Source organism: Podarcis pityusensis (genome assembly GCF_964106645.2).
Source record: "Podarcis pityusensis genome assembly, chromosome: 9".
Lineage (NCBI taxonomy): Eukaryota > Metazoa > Chordata > Lepidosauria > Squamata > Lacertidae > Podarcis > Podarcis pityusensis.
Window position 1 is genome coordinate 51461043 of NC_138034.1, and position 17779 is coordinate 51478821.

Sequence of the window (17779 nt, forward strand, 5' to 3'; positions counted from 1 at the left end):
TGGGTCTGCGTGGCAATAATAATAATAATAATAATAAATTTTATTTATATCCCGCCCTCCCCAGCCGAAGCCGGGCTCAGGGCGGCTAACAACACTAAAATAGTGCAACGTTATAAAAACATCAAAGAATTAATTAAAATCAAAATTGATGGCAACCATAAACTAAAGTATTGTAAAGATTGCCAAAGGAGGGAGTCAGGCTGCGCCCTGACCAAAGGCCTGGTGGAACAGCTCTGTCTTGCAGGCCCTGCGGAAAGATGTCAAGTCCTGAAGGGCCCTTGTCTCTTGTGACAGAGCGTTCCACCAGGATGGAGCCGCAGCCGAAAAAGCCCTGGCTCTAGTTGAGGCCAGCCTAACCTCTCTGAGGCCTGGGACCTTCAAGATGTTTTTATTTGAAGACCGTAAGTTCCTCTGTGGGGCATACCAGGAGAGGCGGTCCCGTAGATACAAGCAAAGGTTAGGTTCCATCCAACTTTCTCTTTTGTGTGCATGTGTGTGTGTGTTCCATCTGTATAGATTTAATATAAGTTAAGAAAGCTGATTATGCAATCAGGGTTTTTCCTTTCAGAAAGTGAACAATATTAATGGTAAGGCTGAGAACATTAGCTTCAGTTTTACAACTGTGCCAGAACTTAGAGCAAATAAAACAATAGCCACATACACATGCTTTCCATCTGTTACGCTGTCATTGCCATTTATGTAGTCACAGTGATAGCAGATGAAATAGGCTGTCATCCAGAGCTCCATTGGGCTCTGATGCTCCCAGAGAGCTTTGCATTTAGCAGGGAATGCGCAGCATCCTCAGAGTTAGGAAGCAGGGCTCATTTCATCCTGTTCTGCTGAAAGACCAGCTCCATCAGGCCTCCCTCTCCCTCAAGAGTCCCCTGACAGCAGCTATTCCATCAGGCTGCCTCAGTAAGAAGGATGCAGTTTGCAAGAGATATTGAAAAGTATCTGTAAAGTTAAAAGCAAATAATTACAGCATTTATTTAAAAAACCCAATAAAAATCAATGATAAACTAATAATGATGATGATGATTGATGTTTGAGATTGTAAGCATCCAGACAGGGTCTTATTTTTATTGATTGTATGTAAGATTGCATGGGAGCCTTTTTGGCTGAAGAGCTCTAAATAAATAAACATATTCCTGCCAGTATTGGGCTATGCCTCCTTATACCGTGGCATAGAACAGGCATGTCCAACTCCCAAGAGACTGCGATCTACTCCCAGTATAAAAAAAAAACTGGCAGTGATCTACCCATTGTCATTGGAGGGAGGAGGAGCGTTTTTGACCTTTGGGGGGGGATTGCACAGAGTTTGTAAGCTTTTCCCCCGTAACTTTTTGTACACAATAAGGATTCCGCAATCTATCAGGATCAGCTGGGGATCTACTGGTCGATCGCAATCTACTGGTTGGACATCCCTGGCATAGAAGATTCCCCAGCAAAGCATTAAAGTGACTGATCCAACTCCTGCTTGAGCAAAGCTTCATGATTATTACATTGGAAGTTTTCGTGTTCTCCTGGAGTTGCTGGGTTGATAAAACAGTGAGAGTTTAGTAAACATTTGTTTAAAATACACAGCCTGGAAGAATCCGGTTTAGCATCTTGATTAAGTATCAAGGTACGATAGGAATAAATATTGTCACTTTTCAAAGTATTTTTAATTCCACTCTTCTACCAACTTTCAAAGCAGTTTACAGATCAATAATAATAACTACAACAAAAAGCAATCCCTCAGGCATGCAATATGATGGACATCACGCAAAAGAAAAGCAGAGAAAAGGGAAAAAAGCAATCTCCAGCGCCTATCAGAGTTACAGTTCTTTGAATGACCAGCTGGGATGGAAACAATTCAGCTAGCCTGATTGAATGGCTTCTGCTCTGTGGGCAGTAGAAAGCATTATACAGTTTCGAAGCACATCTTGACTTTCACAGGTACAAACCAAGTAAATGGTGCCGTTTCCTGCCCACCTGCTTCAGTGTGTACCATCCTCCTCTACCCCATCCCCCCCCCCCCCCGCATTCAGATTATATGCCTATGTGAAGGACTGTGCACACACAAAGGATTATGGGCAAAGTTTCTCTGCATTCAAGGTAAACACTCCTGTCAACTTGCATCCTTCAATGGCAAGTAGCTCTGTTCTTTCTCTGGTCATGTTTAAAAAGGCAGCTTCCCATTGGAGATCCTGAGAGATACAAAGGAAGGGGCTGATGGCATTGGGTTGGCATCTGTCTGTGGCAGGAGTGTGGAACTTGTGGCTTTCCAGATGGGTGTTGCCTTGACTATTGGCCATGCTGGTTGGAGATGCAGTTCAGCAACATTTGGAGGGCCAAAGGTTCCCTACCCCTGGCGTAAGGCATTCCTGAAAATGAGCCTATTGTTATTTCATAGAATTGTAGTGTTGGAAGGGACCATGAGGATCATCTAGTCCAACAGCCTAGAATGCGGGAATCTTTCACCCAACATGGGGCTCAAATTCCACAATCCTGAGTTTTAGTCTCATACAGGGCTTAATGTGGGGGGCAGGGTGGTCAGAGTCTGGGGCACATAATTTTGAGCGGCACAAATGAGGCGCCCCCATGCAGGAATCCTCGTACTGCCCTGCATGCCGCTACTCTAGCCCAAGTTAAGCAAACTTAAGCCCCATTGTAATAAATGTGTTACAACTCTTTATCTCAGCTTGGTTTGGGATGTAATTTTACATCCAGTTGTACATGATTGATTTGCGTGCAGGCCTAAAGCCATTTGTTAAAAAGCTTGTGCAGTCTGGTTGGCAGAAACAAACATCACTTTGTTAGTGTTTGCATCACTTCTTTAACTAAAGTTCCATGTGCACAGAAACCAACAAAGTCTAGCTTAACATCTGCATCCATCTGGGAGCAATATTATGGTACTGTTTCTACAAACAGTTGTGCCATTGAAATTAATGTAAAACAAGCTTCCACCATTGTTGAATAAATATTGTAAACCTCTCCTTATGTTAAATAAACGTAAGCCTCTACTTATGATAGATTAATCTAAGTTTATATTGGATTGGTGGAACCGGCATAACTAGCACAATCATCGAAAAGTCCTGGCTAAGAGATGGGTCTGAGGCAATGAATAATCTAATTAAATACAATTGCCCAAAATTTATACAGTATTACAGATACAGCACAAATCACCCACCTCTTAACAGCCCTTAAAGCCTGCAAAACTGTAGGATTTGTTACTAGATCATTGGTTAGCGTGTGCTTGTTCTTTATAAATAGTGTCTAATTAGCTGTGATAATGAATTCAGTCCATTCAGCAAAATACTTCTGTTTCGGCTTGCAGATTTAAATTTAAACTCCCCCCACCTAACATATATCCAGTGCTTTAGGGAGCCGCTATAAATTGTCCATTAAGATTTTAGCAAACAGGCAACATGTTTCTTGTCTTCTGTTGAATACCAAAAGCAACCTTTGTCAGTAAGACGCGTAATTCAGTTTCATAATCAACTTGTGTACAACTGCAGGGCATTTGCTTTAAGGATACTGATGCTGGCAAAACTTGCAACTTCTGCCCATGTGGTAAGGCTAGAATTTGTGGGGGTGCATAATATTAGAATGAACACACACCCTGATGGGGCAGGCATTGGTAGCTGGCACATAACCATTTCATCAACATCAAAGCATTTGTGGAAGTCACTGACCTTGCAGGGAGCAACCACTGCACAATTGCAATCACACCGCTCCAGAGAGCATCAGAATTGCATGATAGTCGCTTTCTATACAAGTTTTCATTTAGGCACCCTTTGAGTAAGTACATGCATTGGGGGAAAATAATAAAGCATGCTTTGGAATAATTAGGGTGTCAACTTGGAAATAACAAAAAAAATAAATGCTAGTGTCCTTGTATTTCTAGATCCACAAGTAGTTGTTTAATTTCTTCAGGAGCATGAGCATTTGTTTAAAAAAAGAAGAGAGAGGAAACATGAAATGGTTAATGCATAAGTAGTGTCAAAATGTGAGAGAGACATAAGCCTTCATGGCATTATGTAGTTCTTAATATTTTGTATGTTTTCTCACTAATAGAAAGACTTCTGCAGCTTAAAAATACCTTGTTTTCTGAGCCAAATGGGTGTTTACTGATTTGGCTTTGCAGTACCACTTAGTAATTGTCATGTTGAATCTATTTTGTATTCATGTGGGTGACATATGTTGTTGTTGCCGTTTAATAGAAATTCCACAATTACCCTAAACTCTGATTGTATTTCAGAACATTTCATATATTATAGATACCATTTCTAGACTGCTATAGTGATAACAAGTGTGTAGATTTATCTAAAAGGTATTACTATGCTCATAATGCAATCCTGTACATACTGGAAGTTAGTTCCAGCCTCAGAACCCAGTACAGTGGTACCTCGGGTTAAGAACTTAATTCGTTCCGGAGGTCCGTTCATAACCTGAAACTGTTCTTAACCTGAAGCACCACTTTAGCTAATGGGGCCTCCTGCTGCCGCCGCGCCACCACTGCATGATTTCTGTTCACATCCTGAAGCAAAGTTCTTAACCCAAGGTACGGCTTCTGGGTTAGCGGAGTCTGTAACCTGAAGCGTCTGTAACCTGAAGCATCTGTAACCTGAGGTACCACTGTACTGTATTCTCACTGATACATGTGAACAGCTCTGAGAGTGCCTCTCTCTCTCTCTCTCGTTGAATAGTGAGGTAAAATGCCAGTAAGTAAGAATGAATGAATGAATACTGGTTTGCAACGTCAATTGGTAAACACAGACGCCAGTAGGGATGGATAAATTTTTGGCCAGACCTGGATTGTGGTGCACAACACAGAATCTCCACCTGACATCTCTCAGATCACCAATTTAAAGCTTTACTCCTGTACATTGAACCAAGCGGAGCTTACTTCCAAGTAAACAAACATAGGCCTGTGCTTCATGATACTCCGTGCACTCCAGGTCCTGACTTTGTAGCATATATGCATTTTACATTTTTCTCCTTTGTCTAAAATGTGTCTTTTTCTCTCTCTTCTCTCATTCTCTCATTCAGGTATCAAATCCATACTGGTCTTCAGCATTCAGTCATAAGGCCCACTCAGCCTAACTGTTTACCGCTGGATAATGTGACACTACCTCAGAAGCTGAAGGAAGCTGGCTACTCTACCCACATGGTTGGCAAATGGCACTTGGGCTTCTACCGCAAGGAATGCATGCCAACACAGCGAGGGTTTGATACCTTTTTTGGCTCTCTCTTGGGCAGCGGCGATTATTACACTCATTACAAATGCGACAGTCCTCGGATGTGCGGCTACGACTTGTATGAGAATGACAATGCTGCATGGGATCATGACAATGGCATGTACTCAACACAGATGTACACACAAAGAGTGCAACAAATCTTAGCCTCCCATAACCCCAGGAAACCCCTATTTTTGTACATTGCATACCAAGCTGTCCATTCTCCACTTCAGGCACCAGGCAAGTATTACGAGCGTTACCGATCGATAAATAATATAAACCGACGTAGGTATGCTGCTATGCTGGCATGCTTGGATGAAGCTATCAACAATGTGACTCTTGCATTAAAGAGGTATGGTTATTATAACAATAGCATTCTCATTTACTCATCTGACAATGGAGGGCAGCCCACAGCTGGTGGAAATAACTGGCCTCTCAGAGGAAGCAAGGGGACATACTGGGAAGGAGGGATCCGGGCAGTTGGCTTTGTTCATAGCCCTCTGCTTAAAAACAAGGGGTGTGTATGCAAGGAGCTCATCCACATAACAGACTGGTTCCCTACTCTGATCATGTTAGCTGAAGGGCAGATTGATGAGGACACTGAACTGGATGGCTATGACGTGTGGGAGACCATAAGTGAAGGCCGGCGGTCTCCAAGGATGGATATTTTGCACAACATTGATCCTATCTACACCAAAGCCAAAAATGGTTCCTGGGCAGCTGGCTTTGGACTATGGAACACAGCGATTCAGTCAGCAATCCGTGTGAACCACTGGAAACTATTGACGGGGAACCCAGGATACAGCGACTGGGTCCCTCCGCAGTCATTCAGTAATGCTGGCCCCAGTCGCTGGCACAACGAACGAGTTTCATGGACCGCTGGGAAAACCGTGTGGCTGTTCAACATCACGGCTGACCCATATGAGCGAGTGGACCTTTCCAGTAAGTACCCAGAGGTGGTAAAGCAGCTGTTGCGTAGGCTTTCGCAGTTCAACAAGACTGCTGTCCCCGTCCGATACCCACCTAAGGACCCCAGGAGTAACCCCAATTTTAATGGAGGCGCTTGGGGCCCATGGTTCAAGGAGAATGAGAAGAAGAAGAAACCCAGCAAAAACAAAGCAGACACTAAGCAAAATCAAAATAAAAACAAGAAGAAACCTGACAGAAGAAAAGGACATTCCCTAAGGTGCTTTGCAGGTGGATAGTTTCAGTGGTTCCCTAAGGTGCTTTGCAATGGTTTCTTATGCTGCACTCCTAAGGATACATACTGAGAAAGACTACCAAATGTAGTGGTAGCTAAACTTCCAAGTAACTGTTTAGGCTCAAGAGTCCATTGCTAAACCAGAGCAAAACAGTCCCCAAAATTTATAATTTGCAGACATACCAACACAGTAGAAGTGCCATTTTTCTTTGGTCTTGTATTGTAGCAACAGATACATATGTCAGATGCAGTTGCCCTCACTACCTTATCTTCCATACAATGGAGGGTTACTCACACATTATTGCTCACACCATAGGGGAAAGGCTGCAGCTCAGTGATAGAGCAAAAGTGTTGCATGCAGAAGATCCTCTGTTCCACCCCCAGCCACTCCAGGTAGGGCTGGGAGACTCTCCTGTCTTAAAGCCATGGAGATCTGCTGCCACTCAGTGCTGAAAATTCTGAGCTAGGTGGACCAAAGGTCTGACTTGGTATAATGCAACTCCCTGTGGTCTTATGCTGTCTCTGTACCCTACTTTTGTAGAACACATGGTGATATGTGTTCAAATGCACCTGTTTATTTTAATAACCATGTAAAAAGCTATATTGGTAAAATATTCTCCATTGCTGGGAGAAAATAAAGACCAAAAAAGGGATAAAACATTAAAATGAGTTGCCCCCTTATGTTATCTTGATGAAGCGCAGCCAGCCATTAAGCTACCAGAAATAGCCTGAATAACTTGTGAAAAAGCTGCTTCTAATTAAATTTTGCCTAGCTTTCAACTGGAAAGGATTTTTTCCTTCCCAGAATGTGCCAGGCTACAATTCCTTCCAATAAAAACAAGCTATGCACACACATACAAAACTGCTAATACATGGTTATAATTACAGAAATATGTAGAGTTACAGATTGAAACTCTTTGCTGGATTATGTGCGCACAATCCCATACAATATATACACAGAATTGTGCACAGAATTGCAGCCTTATAAAGGTATTCACCAGGTGTTACTGCTGAGCACCAGCAGTGTTTGGTAGATTGCATACCAACTGTCTGAATCCAAAAGGCTGTGTGCACTTCGGCACATATGAAGCTTCAGATAAGTAGGCTTTCTCTATTCACTTTAATAAATGATTTGAGTGCATTAAGGTGGCCAGCCTTCAACCATGAAGCATATATAAAAAGAAAGTCTTACTGACTTAGCAAGAGGTTGCTTATATGTATGGATTGTAGCCAGTGGCAGAAAGAGCCAGGCATGCAGCCCAGTCCCATTGTTGATTGGAGAAGGCAAAGATCCATGAACACAAGCCGTTCTGCAGCTGATAATGAGAAGAAGCTCATTCAGGATGTCCAACTGATGAATGGATGGGCATAGTCTAAATATGGTTCACAGCTTCCTCTGTTGAAGAGAGAGAGGTCAGAAAATAGTTTTCGGCAAATGCCTTACCCCAGAGGTTTTCAACCTTTTTGAGTCCACGGTTCCCTTGGTCAACTACATTCTTTCTGTGGCACCCCTGTGGGGCTCAGGAGGCCAGTTATGTCACCCTTTTTTTGAACACCCTCCCTTGTGGAGTATTCCCTGAGACTCCTTTGTTCTCCCCTCTCCTTGGGAGTCCTCTGGGCAGCTGCAGCCACCCACCCCAAATAGAGTTGCCTACTCACACTGCCCCACAGGGGCCTAGCCAGCCAGAGGCACCATTTGCCTGGGTAGCTTGTAACCAAGGCTGCTGCAATAAACAGCTGTGTTAGCCTTTGAGAAGCAGAGATGCAAGAGGGCATTAGAGCCCAGGGTGCCATGGCACACTGCTTGAAAACCACTGCCTTAGCCACACTATGCAAACCCCAACACCTGTGGTGGAAAAGGATTTTCACTTTCCGTTTCCAGACTTCAGAACTTCCCATTCCGGGTGCTGATGTAAGGCCAGCTCCCACTGTTCCAAACAGAGGAAACCTGTGACCCTCTTGATGATGTTGGACTGCAGTTCCCATCATCCCTGAACTTCATTGGCCATGCTGGCTGGGCCTAATGGAAGTGGGTCTGCCACAATATCTGTAGGGGGGGCTGTAGGTTCCCCACCCCTTCACTATTCACTCATCCATGGGTAGTCTCACCCTGAAACAACAGTCTGTAGTAGGTCCTGTTTGTGAAGGAAGCTAAGCAAGGGAAGAAGAGGCCTGAGACAAGGGGAGAACAGTAACAACTGTGACAGGTTGGTAACTTGGCAGCATTAGCGAGGTGAACAAGTGGAATACTTCAGCTTGTAATACATACATAATTTATTTTGAGGTACAGCACACCAATGACTTTTTGCTCTCATAGTTTTCCTGCGGGTCATTTGTTAGTCCACTGTTATTCCTAGGAGAATGTTGTTTCATGTAGCAATATCTGCAAGTACTGTAAAATCAGAAATAACTGTAAGAGGGGGAGTTATCTGGGTGCATTCTTGCATTCTGCGTTTTGTCTGCAAGCATGTTACAAGTGGTTATCTGGCTGTGTAGTCACACACTTTTCTTTATGGAAGCAAAACTCTTGGATGTTTAAAGAAGAGGGAGGAAGGGGGAATGGAAAAAGGGTAAATTCTAAACATTTTATTTATGTATCTATTAAAAATAGTTTATTTTTATGGTGATAATCAGAATAGCCTCTGTTGTCTTTTTTTGTAACAGTTTTTTTAAAAAACAACAGCAACCCAGTTTTCAGATTTTGCAATTTTTATATGAAAATGGAAGTTGGACTTTTTGTTTTGGGCAGACACTTGTCTCCACCTCACCCTGGTCAGTAGAAACCTTCACCATTATCCTCACAAAGCAGGTGAAGAGCAGAAGATGGGTAGAAAGCCAGTTGCCTCTGTTCCTTAATTGTGGTTGGTCCTAAATCACTGGTAAATGAATAATTTACTGTTTTCACAAAAATGAATCTATAAACAACATTTGATAAAGCAATTTCTAACTCATTAACCACTCTTGCTATATTGTGTCCAGGACTTTCAGTAGGGACTGTGATTCCCCTCGTGCGTTTGCAAGGGCACATGAGAAAGATATTCTTGGGGGTTGGATCTCAAATTAACCCCCCATTCCTTTCTTTTGGACACCTTCTGAGAGGGTAGGATCAGGTCTGTAAAAGATGAACTAGCCACACTAGTCTGGGAACACCAACACATATGCATACCTTGCACAGGTAAGAAATACTATCTCTGCAAAGTTTCCATTCAAGGTACAAAAGTCGTATTCATGCAGTGGGCCTCTAGATCCAAGGGTTCTGGAACTCTCTCCATTATCAACACTGCACAGCAGTGTAAAAAGAATGAGAGAACAATGAGATGAAAGACCACAACACGATGAGTTCATACTCCACAAGCTGAAGCCTGGAACCGATAAATCCTGTTTATCCAATTAGTGTGTTCTGCAACAGTCACCAGCAAAATAAACTATACAGCCTACTGCATTTATTTGAAACCTAAAGCTAAAATAAATTTCTGCAGATCACCATTCTTTAATATAAAATTAAGAACAGACCCAGTCTGGTGTAATTGACACAGTTTTTGCTGTGGAAGAATTAGGTTCATATCTTTGCTCAGAAACAAAGCACACTAGGCAAACTTTGGCTAGGATAAGCTCTTTCGGCCTAATCAATATCACCATGTTGCCATGAGAATAAAATGAGCAAATCCAATATACACCACCTTGGAGGAAAGCCAAGAGATAAATTAGATGTATAGTCTCCTGTGTCTTAACAGCTAGAGGAGTGTAACAAGTTCATGGTGCCTGAAGACACATTAGTTCATGTTAAGTGCATACATAAATTTTGCCTTGAACAATTAAAAAGGATTAAAGCATTCTGTTGCCCTAGCACAACATATACATTTTTAAAAGGAAACAGACTTTTTGTGGTCAGGGACAGCAGGGAAATTCCTTGAAAAGAGTGGCATGAGCAAAGGATTAACGGGGAAAGTGTATAAACATCCTTTAAGCAATTCAGGATGAATGCTCAATAAACAGGTCATCCGGCGAAACCTTAGGTAAAGGTTTTCAGATCACTGCATCTCCATGGGAGGAATTGTTTGTCTTCTGCATTTCTGCTTGTCTAATAGGTTCTTTGACAACACAAGTCCTGCCAGAAAAAAATAGGCAGCCCTTTATGAGTTAAATTGATTCAACTTCGGCTCTAAATGGAGTAGAAAAGACCTGGTTGAAGAGCATTGCCTCGAAAAGGATATTGTAGAGCTGGAAAAGGTTCAGAAAAGGGCAACCAAGATTATCAAGGAGATGAGAAGGAAAAGGTTGCAGCATGTGAGCCGTTTTTGTCTGGATAAAAGGTGAGTAAGTTGACATGATAGAAACTTATAGTTATGCATGGCTTGGAGAAAGTGAAGAGTTTTTTCTCAATAGTGCTAGAATGCATGAGCATTCAGTGAAGCTGCATGTTAGAAGATGCAGGGCAGATGAAAGAAAGTACATGGTGCATTGCTAAGCTGTGGAACTCGCTCCCACTGGAGGCAGTGATGGCAACCAATTTGCATGGCAATTTGCAAGAGAATTAGATTCATGCAGGATAGGGGGCTATCGATGGCAACTAGCCATGATGGCTCTGCTCTGTCTCGGTGTTCAGAGGTAGTAATGTTTCTGAATGCCAGTGTATGGGAATCACAGAGGGTGGTGAGTGCTGTTGTGCTTTGGTCCTGCTTACGGGTTTCCCACAGGCATCCAATAGGCCACTGTGAGAACAGGATGCTGAGTGAGATGAGCAGCTCAAATTCAACCGCAACGCGTGGCTAGCAAGTATTATTAATGTATTATTAATGATTAGATCATAATCCAAAATTTACAAATCATAAACATCCACACATAATGTATGTATAAGTCCATAAACAAGAAATGGCAAACGTAATAAATATCAGGGAACACCACAACGAAGGCAAGATGAATTTCAATAGATAATGTCCAACAATATTGTAGTGGTGGGTGCGCCAATGTGTAGACAGAGGCGTAGGAAGGTCAGGTGGTACCCAGTGCGGAAAATTTCTTGTCACACACACACCCCCACACACATTGATTTTTATTTATTTTTTTGCCTGCAAAAATGGTTTTAAGTTATTTCATATTTTCTTACAAAGGAATGTGGATTCTGGGCCTCTGATAACAAGTAGGCCACTATGGACAGTTACTTAAATCTACAGGATGGATTGTGTTTTGGCTTGTGTTATTTTATTTATATTTATTGTTTATTTATTTAATAAAATTTATTTTAAAAAACCTGCAAGTGGTTTACCAAAACAAAAAACAAAAAAAACCACAGCAGTAAAATCAAGAAAAAATAACAATCCTACCTTAAAACATACAAAAGCTAAAATATTAAGATTGAAATTACTTCAACTTCCTAAGCATCTAGGTATGCTTGCCTAAAGAAGAATGCTTTTAGCAGGTGCCTGAAAAGTGTCTAGCAAAGGCACGTGCTTTGCTGCACTAGGCGGGGAGTTCCAAAGTGCAGGTGCTGTCACAGTAAACAATGGAGTACAGATATTATGTGGAACCTGTAGTAGTGCTTGAAACTACTGAAGGGGAGGTTTTATTTATTGTGATTTCACCATGCTCTGTATTATCTAATCTACTTGGCCTAGTCTCATTTTCTTCACATAGCCCGACTTTCCAGGACCCGGGAAGCCCAGCAGAGGGTAGGGCAGTAGGGCAGTTCATAAAAAACTTTTCTTTTTTTTAAAAAAAAAGCCTGCTCCAAAGGTCTTCTCTTACTAAACTAGGAATTATATAGCTATATCTGAAATTTCATGCATATCAGTTAATATCGTGACCTTCCTCCACTGAATTGAAATTTCAGCCTTCACGACATAGGAAAACAGCCAAGTAAACAGCTATTTTCATGGAGGAGGGTCAAAATATTAACTGATATGCATAACATTTCAGATATAGCTATATAATCCCTAGTGTAGTAAGATAAGACCTTTGGAGCAGGCATTTTTTTAAAAAAAGTTTTTTTTTATGAACGGCCCTAGTAGGGCAGTAATTGTTCCTTGATAATTTGTCACCCCCCTCCATGATGGTACATGGGGCAGCCCTCCCCCCCCCTTTCCCACGCCCCTGCGTGTAGAATGCAGTAATGAACAGCAAACAGAACTGGAACAGAACAGTGTTTCTGGGATAAGTCAACTGTTTCAAGGATGAATCTTCATCAGCAAATAAATTCCAAATGAATTGTCCATTCAGGTACATATAATAACTATAGACCAGTGCTCACTAACAAGTGTAGCCAACTGAATGAGATAAGCAGGCTTTTCTTATATTCATATTGCATCACCTTTTCTCTGGCTGAAGCTGCAAAAGACCAGCGAACTCAAGAGCAAAAAGCTCTTTAGACAAACAGATTAATAAGGATAAGCCTAGAGAGACAGACTTACTCTCCGGAAAAGGAATTGCTGGCCTTTGAACTTGAGACGACTTCTCCAGATTGTTACCGGTATTAGAGGGCTGTGTAGGCAACCAAACAGAACAATGGTTGAACGTAGATAGATGTATAGATAGATGGACAGGTGTAGTTAATTTTTTTTTTAAAAGGAGAATTCAAAGGCTGCTATCCACGGCTGTCAACATGGTAGGGATACCATCTCTCACAAGATAATTAGATATCTAAAAACAGTCTATCGGATGAGCAAAAGCTCAAGTTGTTTTCAAACATATCATCAGGGGAAGTTGGTGCTTGAGTTCAAGGCTTAAATTAAACCCAACCCTTAGCCCTCAAGCCTAATTTTAACATGAAAAATCAACCCCAAAGTGTGTAATGAGATTAATGCATACATATAGGAATATCCTACAGATGAGAAACTAGAGTAACTTTTCCAGACATTGCTCATCAAGGATATACATAATCATAGAATGCCATTCTGACCAGTGGAAACAATATGTTCAATTAGGCTGCAAAAACAATAGAAGGCTGGGTTTCTGCATCTCACTGCGGCGAAGTCCCTGTGCAATTGTGCACACTCAACTAAAATGTGTGGTCAGGTGTGGCTTCTATGCTGGTTTCCGCTCTGGCATTTTCCTCTAATTGTTTCTTTTTTGTATTTAGGAATGCTTTGTGTAGGTTTTCAAACCTACATTTTGTTACAAACTACAATCTGGAACATTTTAAAATCTGCCCAGAGTTTTTACATTTTTATCCATGCAAATCTTCATCCGATACGGACATAGGAAAACAAAAGGATTACATTTGTTTGCACTGAATTGCATGTATATAAATGTGTCTCAAATGAATCTGGATTTGATTAAGTCACCAAACTGATGAAATAAGCCTGCGAAACTGAATATAGCCTTCATAGTGCCAGACTCTTTTCTCAATGCTGCAAATCACTCTGATTTTAATGTGCAAATATTGCAGCATGAAGCCTTTAAAACGTTCATGTTTATCCAGGCATTTGACAACTGAAATATGCTGCTTCTGGCAACCTTGACATTATTAGGCATGTGATTCTTTTGAAATGTTTTTAGATGTTAACTGTTTTAGGTATTTTATAAAATTTAGTTTTTGATTGGGTCGTTTTAACGTTTTGGTGTTTGCCACCCTGGAGTCATTTGCAAGGAAGAGCTGGATAGATGTTGTCATTGTCATGGTAGTTTCATTTCCCCACTAGCTACTTATAACCAGGTCTTGGGCTGATTGAACATTCTATGGCCTCTTAAAAGTGTTTGTGGGTAGGGGAGCTATTGATGATGATGATGATGATGATGATTGTGTTCTCATTTTGTATTTTGATGTTTTGAATTGTCCTATGATCTTCAGAGGAAAGGCAGTATGCAAATTAAACAAACAAACAAACAAATAATCAGCTTAAAAAACAAACAAACCCCACTCTGTCCCAAGTAGCTTTTTTTGTAACAGGCTTCTGGATATTTGAGTGAAGCCAGTGAAGAAAAGGTTAAACATGTTTCCTCCCCATCCTACCCTCCATCACTCAAAGTCTAACATCCTAAGGCTTCTCTTTTGTGTGTGGGGGGGGGGGCATTTGGGGCTTTGCTATATGTAACATGCAGATTCTTCTGCAGTGCATAGAGATTGTGGGATAAACATTTTGTAGGAGTGGGCAAACTAAAATGTGCTCCATTTTAATTGTACAGGGACATTTAGAGATAATGGTCATCAAGAAGGCAAAGCAGGAATGCTGTCAAATGATTATCATGTGATTTCCATCGTTTACAAGGATTATAATGGTCATTACCTTGCACATTCTGCAAAGAGGACAAGTTCTCAAATATTCTGTTGCATGTCAGCTTAATGTAGCAAATGTTCATTGCTTGGGCTTCTCATTTCCATAATTGTGTAGTTACACCTGATATGTCACTGTAGTAAAATTTGGAAGTATATACCTTTAAATTGTGGCTAGGAAATGCTCGTTTCAGTAAATGTCATATGTGCAATCAACTTAAAATTATGCCAAACAGAAGGCATGCACAGACTTTTGATGGTGGTTTCTAAACTTTGCTTAAAAGGTCATTCATTTGCATTCATTATAGATGTGCACGTAAGTATTTGTGTAGGGTTGTTGTTGTTAAGTAGCCCCGATACCTTGTTAGAAATAAAATCTTAAAGATATGTGCTTTAGGAGCAGGCAAAGACTTTCCTCTTTTTTAAAAGAAACCATGCAGTCACCCATGTTTGCCAAAATCTTGTTCAGAGTAATTAATCTGTTCATCTAATCACAGCGAGTCTGAATGGTCTTGCTGCATTTGAAAATGCAGTTGAATTAAACCCCCTTACAAACCAATTTATTGGGAGCAGTAACAATGGTGTTTATCTTATGGGTGCTTAGTTTGATTCTTGATCGGATACAAGGAGATTATCCCCAAAGAATTGGAATTTGTTTTTCCTTTGGATTGGTTTTTCATTGCTAAGAAAGGGGGGGGGGTATGAAAGAGAAGGATGAAACAGTTGCCAACCAATCATACTTTATGCTGCAGCACTGCAAAAACCTAATGCCTGATTCCCACACTACTGAATTCACCTGTGTTTGGCTATCAAGTTTTCCTTCAAGGAAACAACGCTCAGTTGCTAGCTTTGGTGAATTACATGTGATCAAAACACATTATTGTGACTTTAACATTTATCCATAAAAGCCTGGACAGCTCTCTGTGTTATACCTTTTCTCGTTTAAGAGTAAGTATTCATACGTCAGCTGGTGGATTGTTAATAAGTCTTGAAGATCTAAGTTAGTCCTGACTTCTGTGTTTGTCCTTCCTTAGAAAAAGGTGACAGAAATCAATTGTCATGTCTGGACCTTGATTGAGAGGAATCTTGTACGTGGGTGTAGCCGGGGGGGGGAGGGCAGCTGCCCCCACCAAATCAAGTAAATAATAATAAAAATACTTAACGAAAAATAGAAATAATCAGATTATTTGAAACTGAAATGCTCTCTGAGGTCATTTGGATGATGTTGTGGCGCATACTAGTGATGCAACTGGACGATAGGTGTGGCTTCCATGAACTGACCAATTGTGTTGCAAGTAGCTCTGTCTTGCCGCCGCCCCCCCAATCTGGCTACGCCCATGATTTTGTGCCAATAAAAGTCCCAAGGTAGGTAGACCGGTGGCAAATGTGGGTTTTCCTATCGTGCTACTGGAAGGAGGGGAGAAGCTTCACTTGAAAGATGTTTTCCCTTCTGGGCACCTCATAAAGACAGTGGAGTCCTCTTAAGGACTACATCCAGCTGCCTTAGATAAAGTGCTTTATGTAATCCTATTACGAATTCATGTTGAGCAGACATAAATAAATTAGGGTTTCTTGGCTGTTTTCATGTTTCTTTCTGTTTACAAGAATTTTGTTCTTACTAGAGACGAGGAGGAAGCCTTCTGAGCTCCAATGTGTCTTCTTTCTTTGATTCCTTTCAAATTATAGGTGTTTGTAGGCCCCCTGCAGATATACCTGCATCTCCCTTTCCCCCAGAAGGTGAACTATAAAGAACAGAATACAATTGACTGTAAATTAACTTCTCTCTGTGCATGTTAACTAACGAAAAAAGAGAAAAGAACATTTATTATAATAAATAATTAATAAGAAGCTGACAGGTCATGGAAATGGAAAATGTTGACAGCGCTCTGTTCCAGTTAAGGCATCAGTCCGACTCCTAAATAGTCTTACTCTGTAAGGGAATAATCCTAACTGAACACAGAACAGTAGGGGGAAGTGTTAGGTCACAGCCAGGAAGTCTTGCAGAGATAGAAAACAACAACAAACCCAGAAGTGGAGAAATGGGGAAATTGTTATTGGGTCTTTCCTTGCCATAGGCGATTAGAGATGAAGCAATGATTGACAGGTGATTGCAGGATTGCTAATTTTTATACCTCTGCTTATATAATGTAAAGTTGCCAGTATAATATTGCAGATATAAGTTCTAGGCATCTGTGCATTGGGTTGCTTACCTTTCCTCTGCCCAAAGTCCTGTAACTTTTCAACACTGCATGACAAGTGCAAATGTAAGAACATAAGAAAATCAATGACAAACCTAGACAGCATCTTAAAAAGCTGAGACATCACCTTGCCAACAAAGGTCCGTACAGTTAAAGCTATGGTTTTCCCAGTAGTGATGTATGGAAGTGAGAGCTGGACCATAAAGAAGGCTGATCGCCGAAAAATTGATACTTTTGAATTATGGTGCTGGAGGAGACTCTAGAGAGTCCCATGGACTGCATGAAGATCAAACCTATCCATTCTTAAGGAAAGCAGCCCTGAGTGCTCACTGGAAGGACAGATCCTGGAGCTGAGGCTCCAATACTTTGGCCACCTCATGAGAGCAGACTCCCTGGAAAAGACCCTGATGTTGGGAAAGATGGAGGGCACAAGGAGAAGGGGACGACAGAGGACGAGATGGTTGGACAGTGTTCTCGAAGCTACCCGCATGAGTTTGACCAAACTGTGGGAGGCAATGGAAGACAGGAGTGCCTGGCGTGCTCTGGTCCATGGGGTCACAAAGAGTCGGACACGACTAAATGACTAAAGAACAACAAGAAGAAGAAAAGTCTGCTGGACCAGACCAGTGGCCTATTTAGTCTAGCATTGTGGTCTGACATGGGCCAACCAGAAGACTGTGGGAAACGCACAAACAGGAGCTGAGCACAAATGCACTCTCCGCTCCTGTGTGTTTCCAGCAACTGGTATTCAGAAGCATTGCTGCCTCCAATTTTGAATGACAGAGCATAGTCATCATGGCTCGTAGCCATTGGTAGTCCTCCACAAATGTAACACCAGAAAGAGTAACATTCATTCATTCAGTTAGATAATTGCTGCACCACTTAACATTTCTGGGGGCGGGTGGCGGGATCTCGTAAGTGGTTTGCAACCTACCTTAAAATATCACAA

General features: G+C 41.5%; 1 protein-coding gene and 1 long non-coding RNA gene across 2 annotated transcripts in view; both read left to right on the forward strand.

Moving 5' to 3' along the window:
• The window catches only part of ARSJ (arylsulfatase family member J), a 32213-nt gene extending 23154 nt beyond the window's left edge, over nucleotides 1-9059 (forward strand). The window contains exon 2 of the mRNA XM_081021979.1: nucleotides 5035-9059. Coding sequence (XP_080878105.1) covers nucleotides 5035-6427 — 1393 coding nt within the window. The 3' untranslated portion in view covers nucleotides 6428-9059. The remainder of the gene's footprint in view (nucleotides 1-5034) is intronic.
• The window catches only part of LOC308485927, a 75598-nt gene that overhangs the window by 44652 nt on the left and 13167 nt on the right, over nucleotides 1-17779 (forward strand). The gene's annotated exons all lie outside the window — the stretch shown is intronic.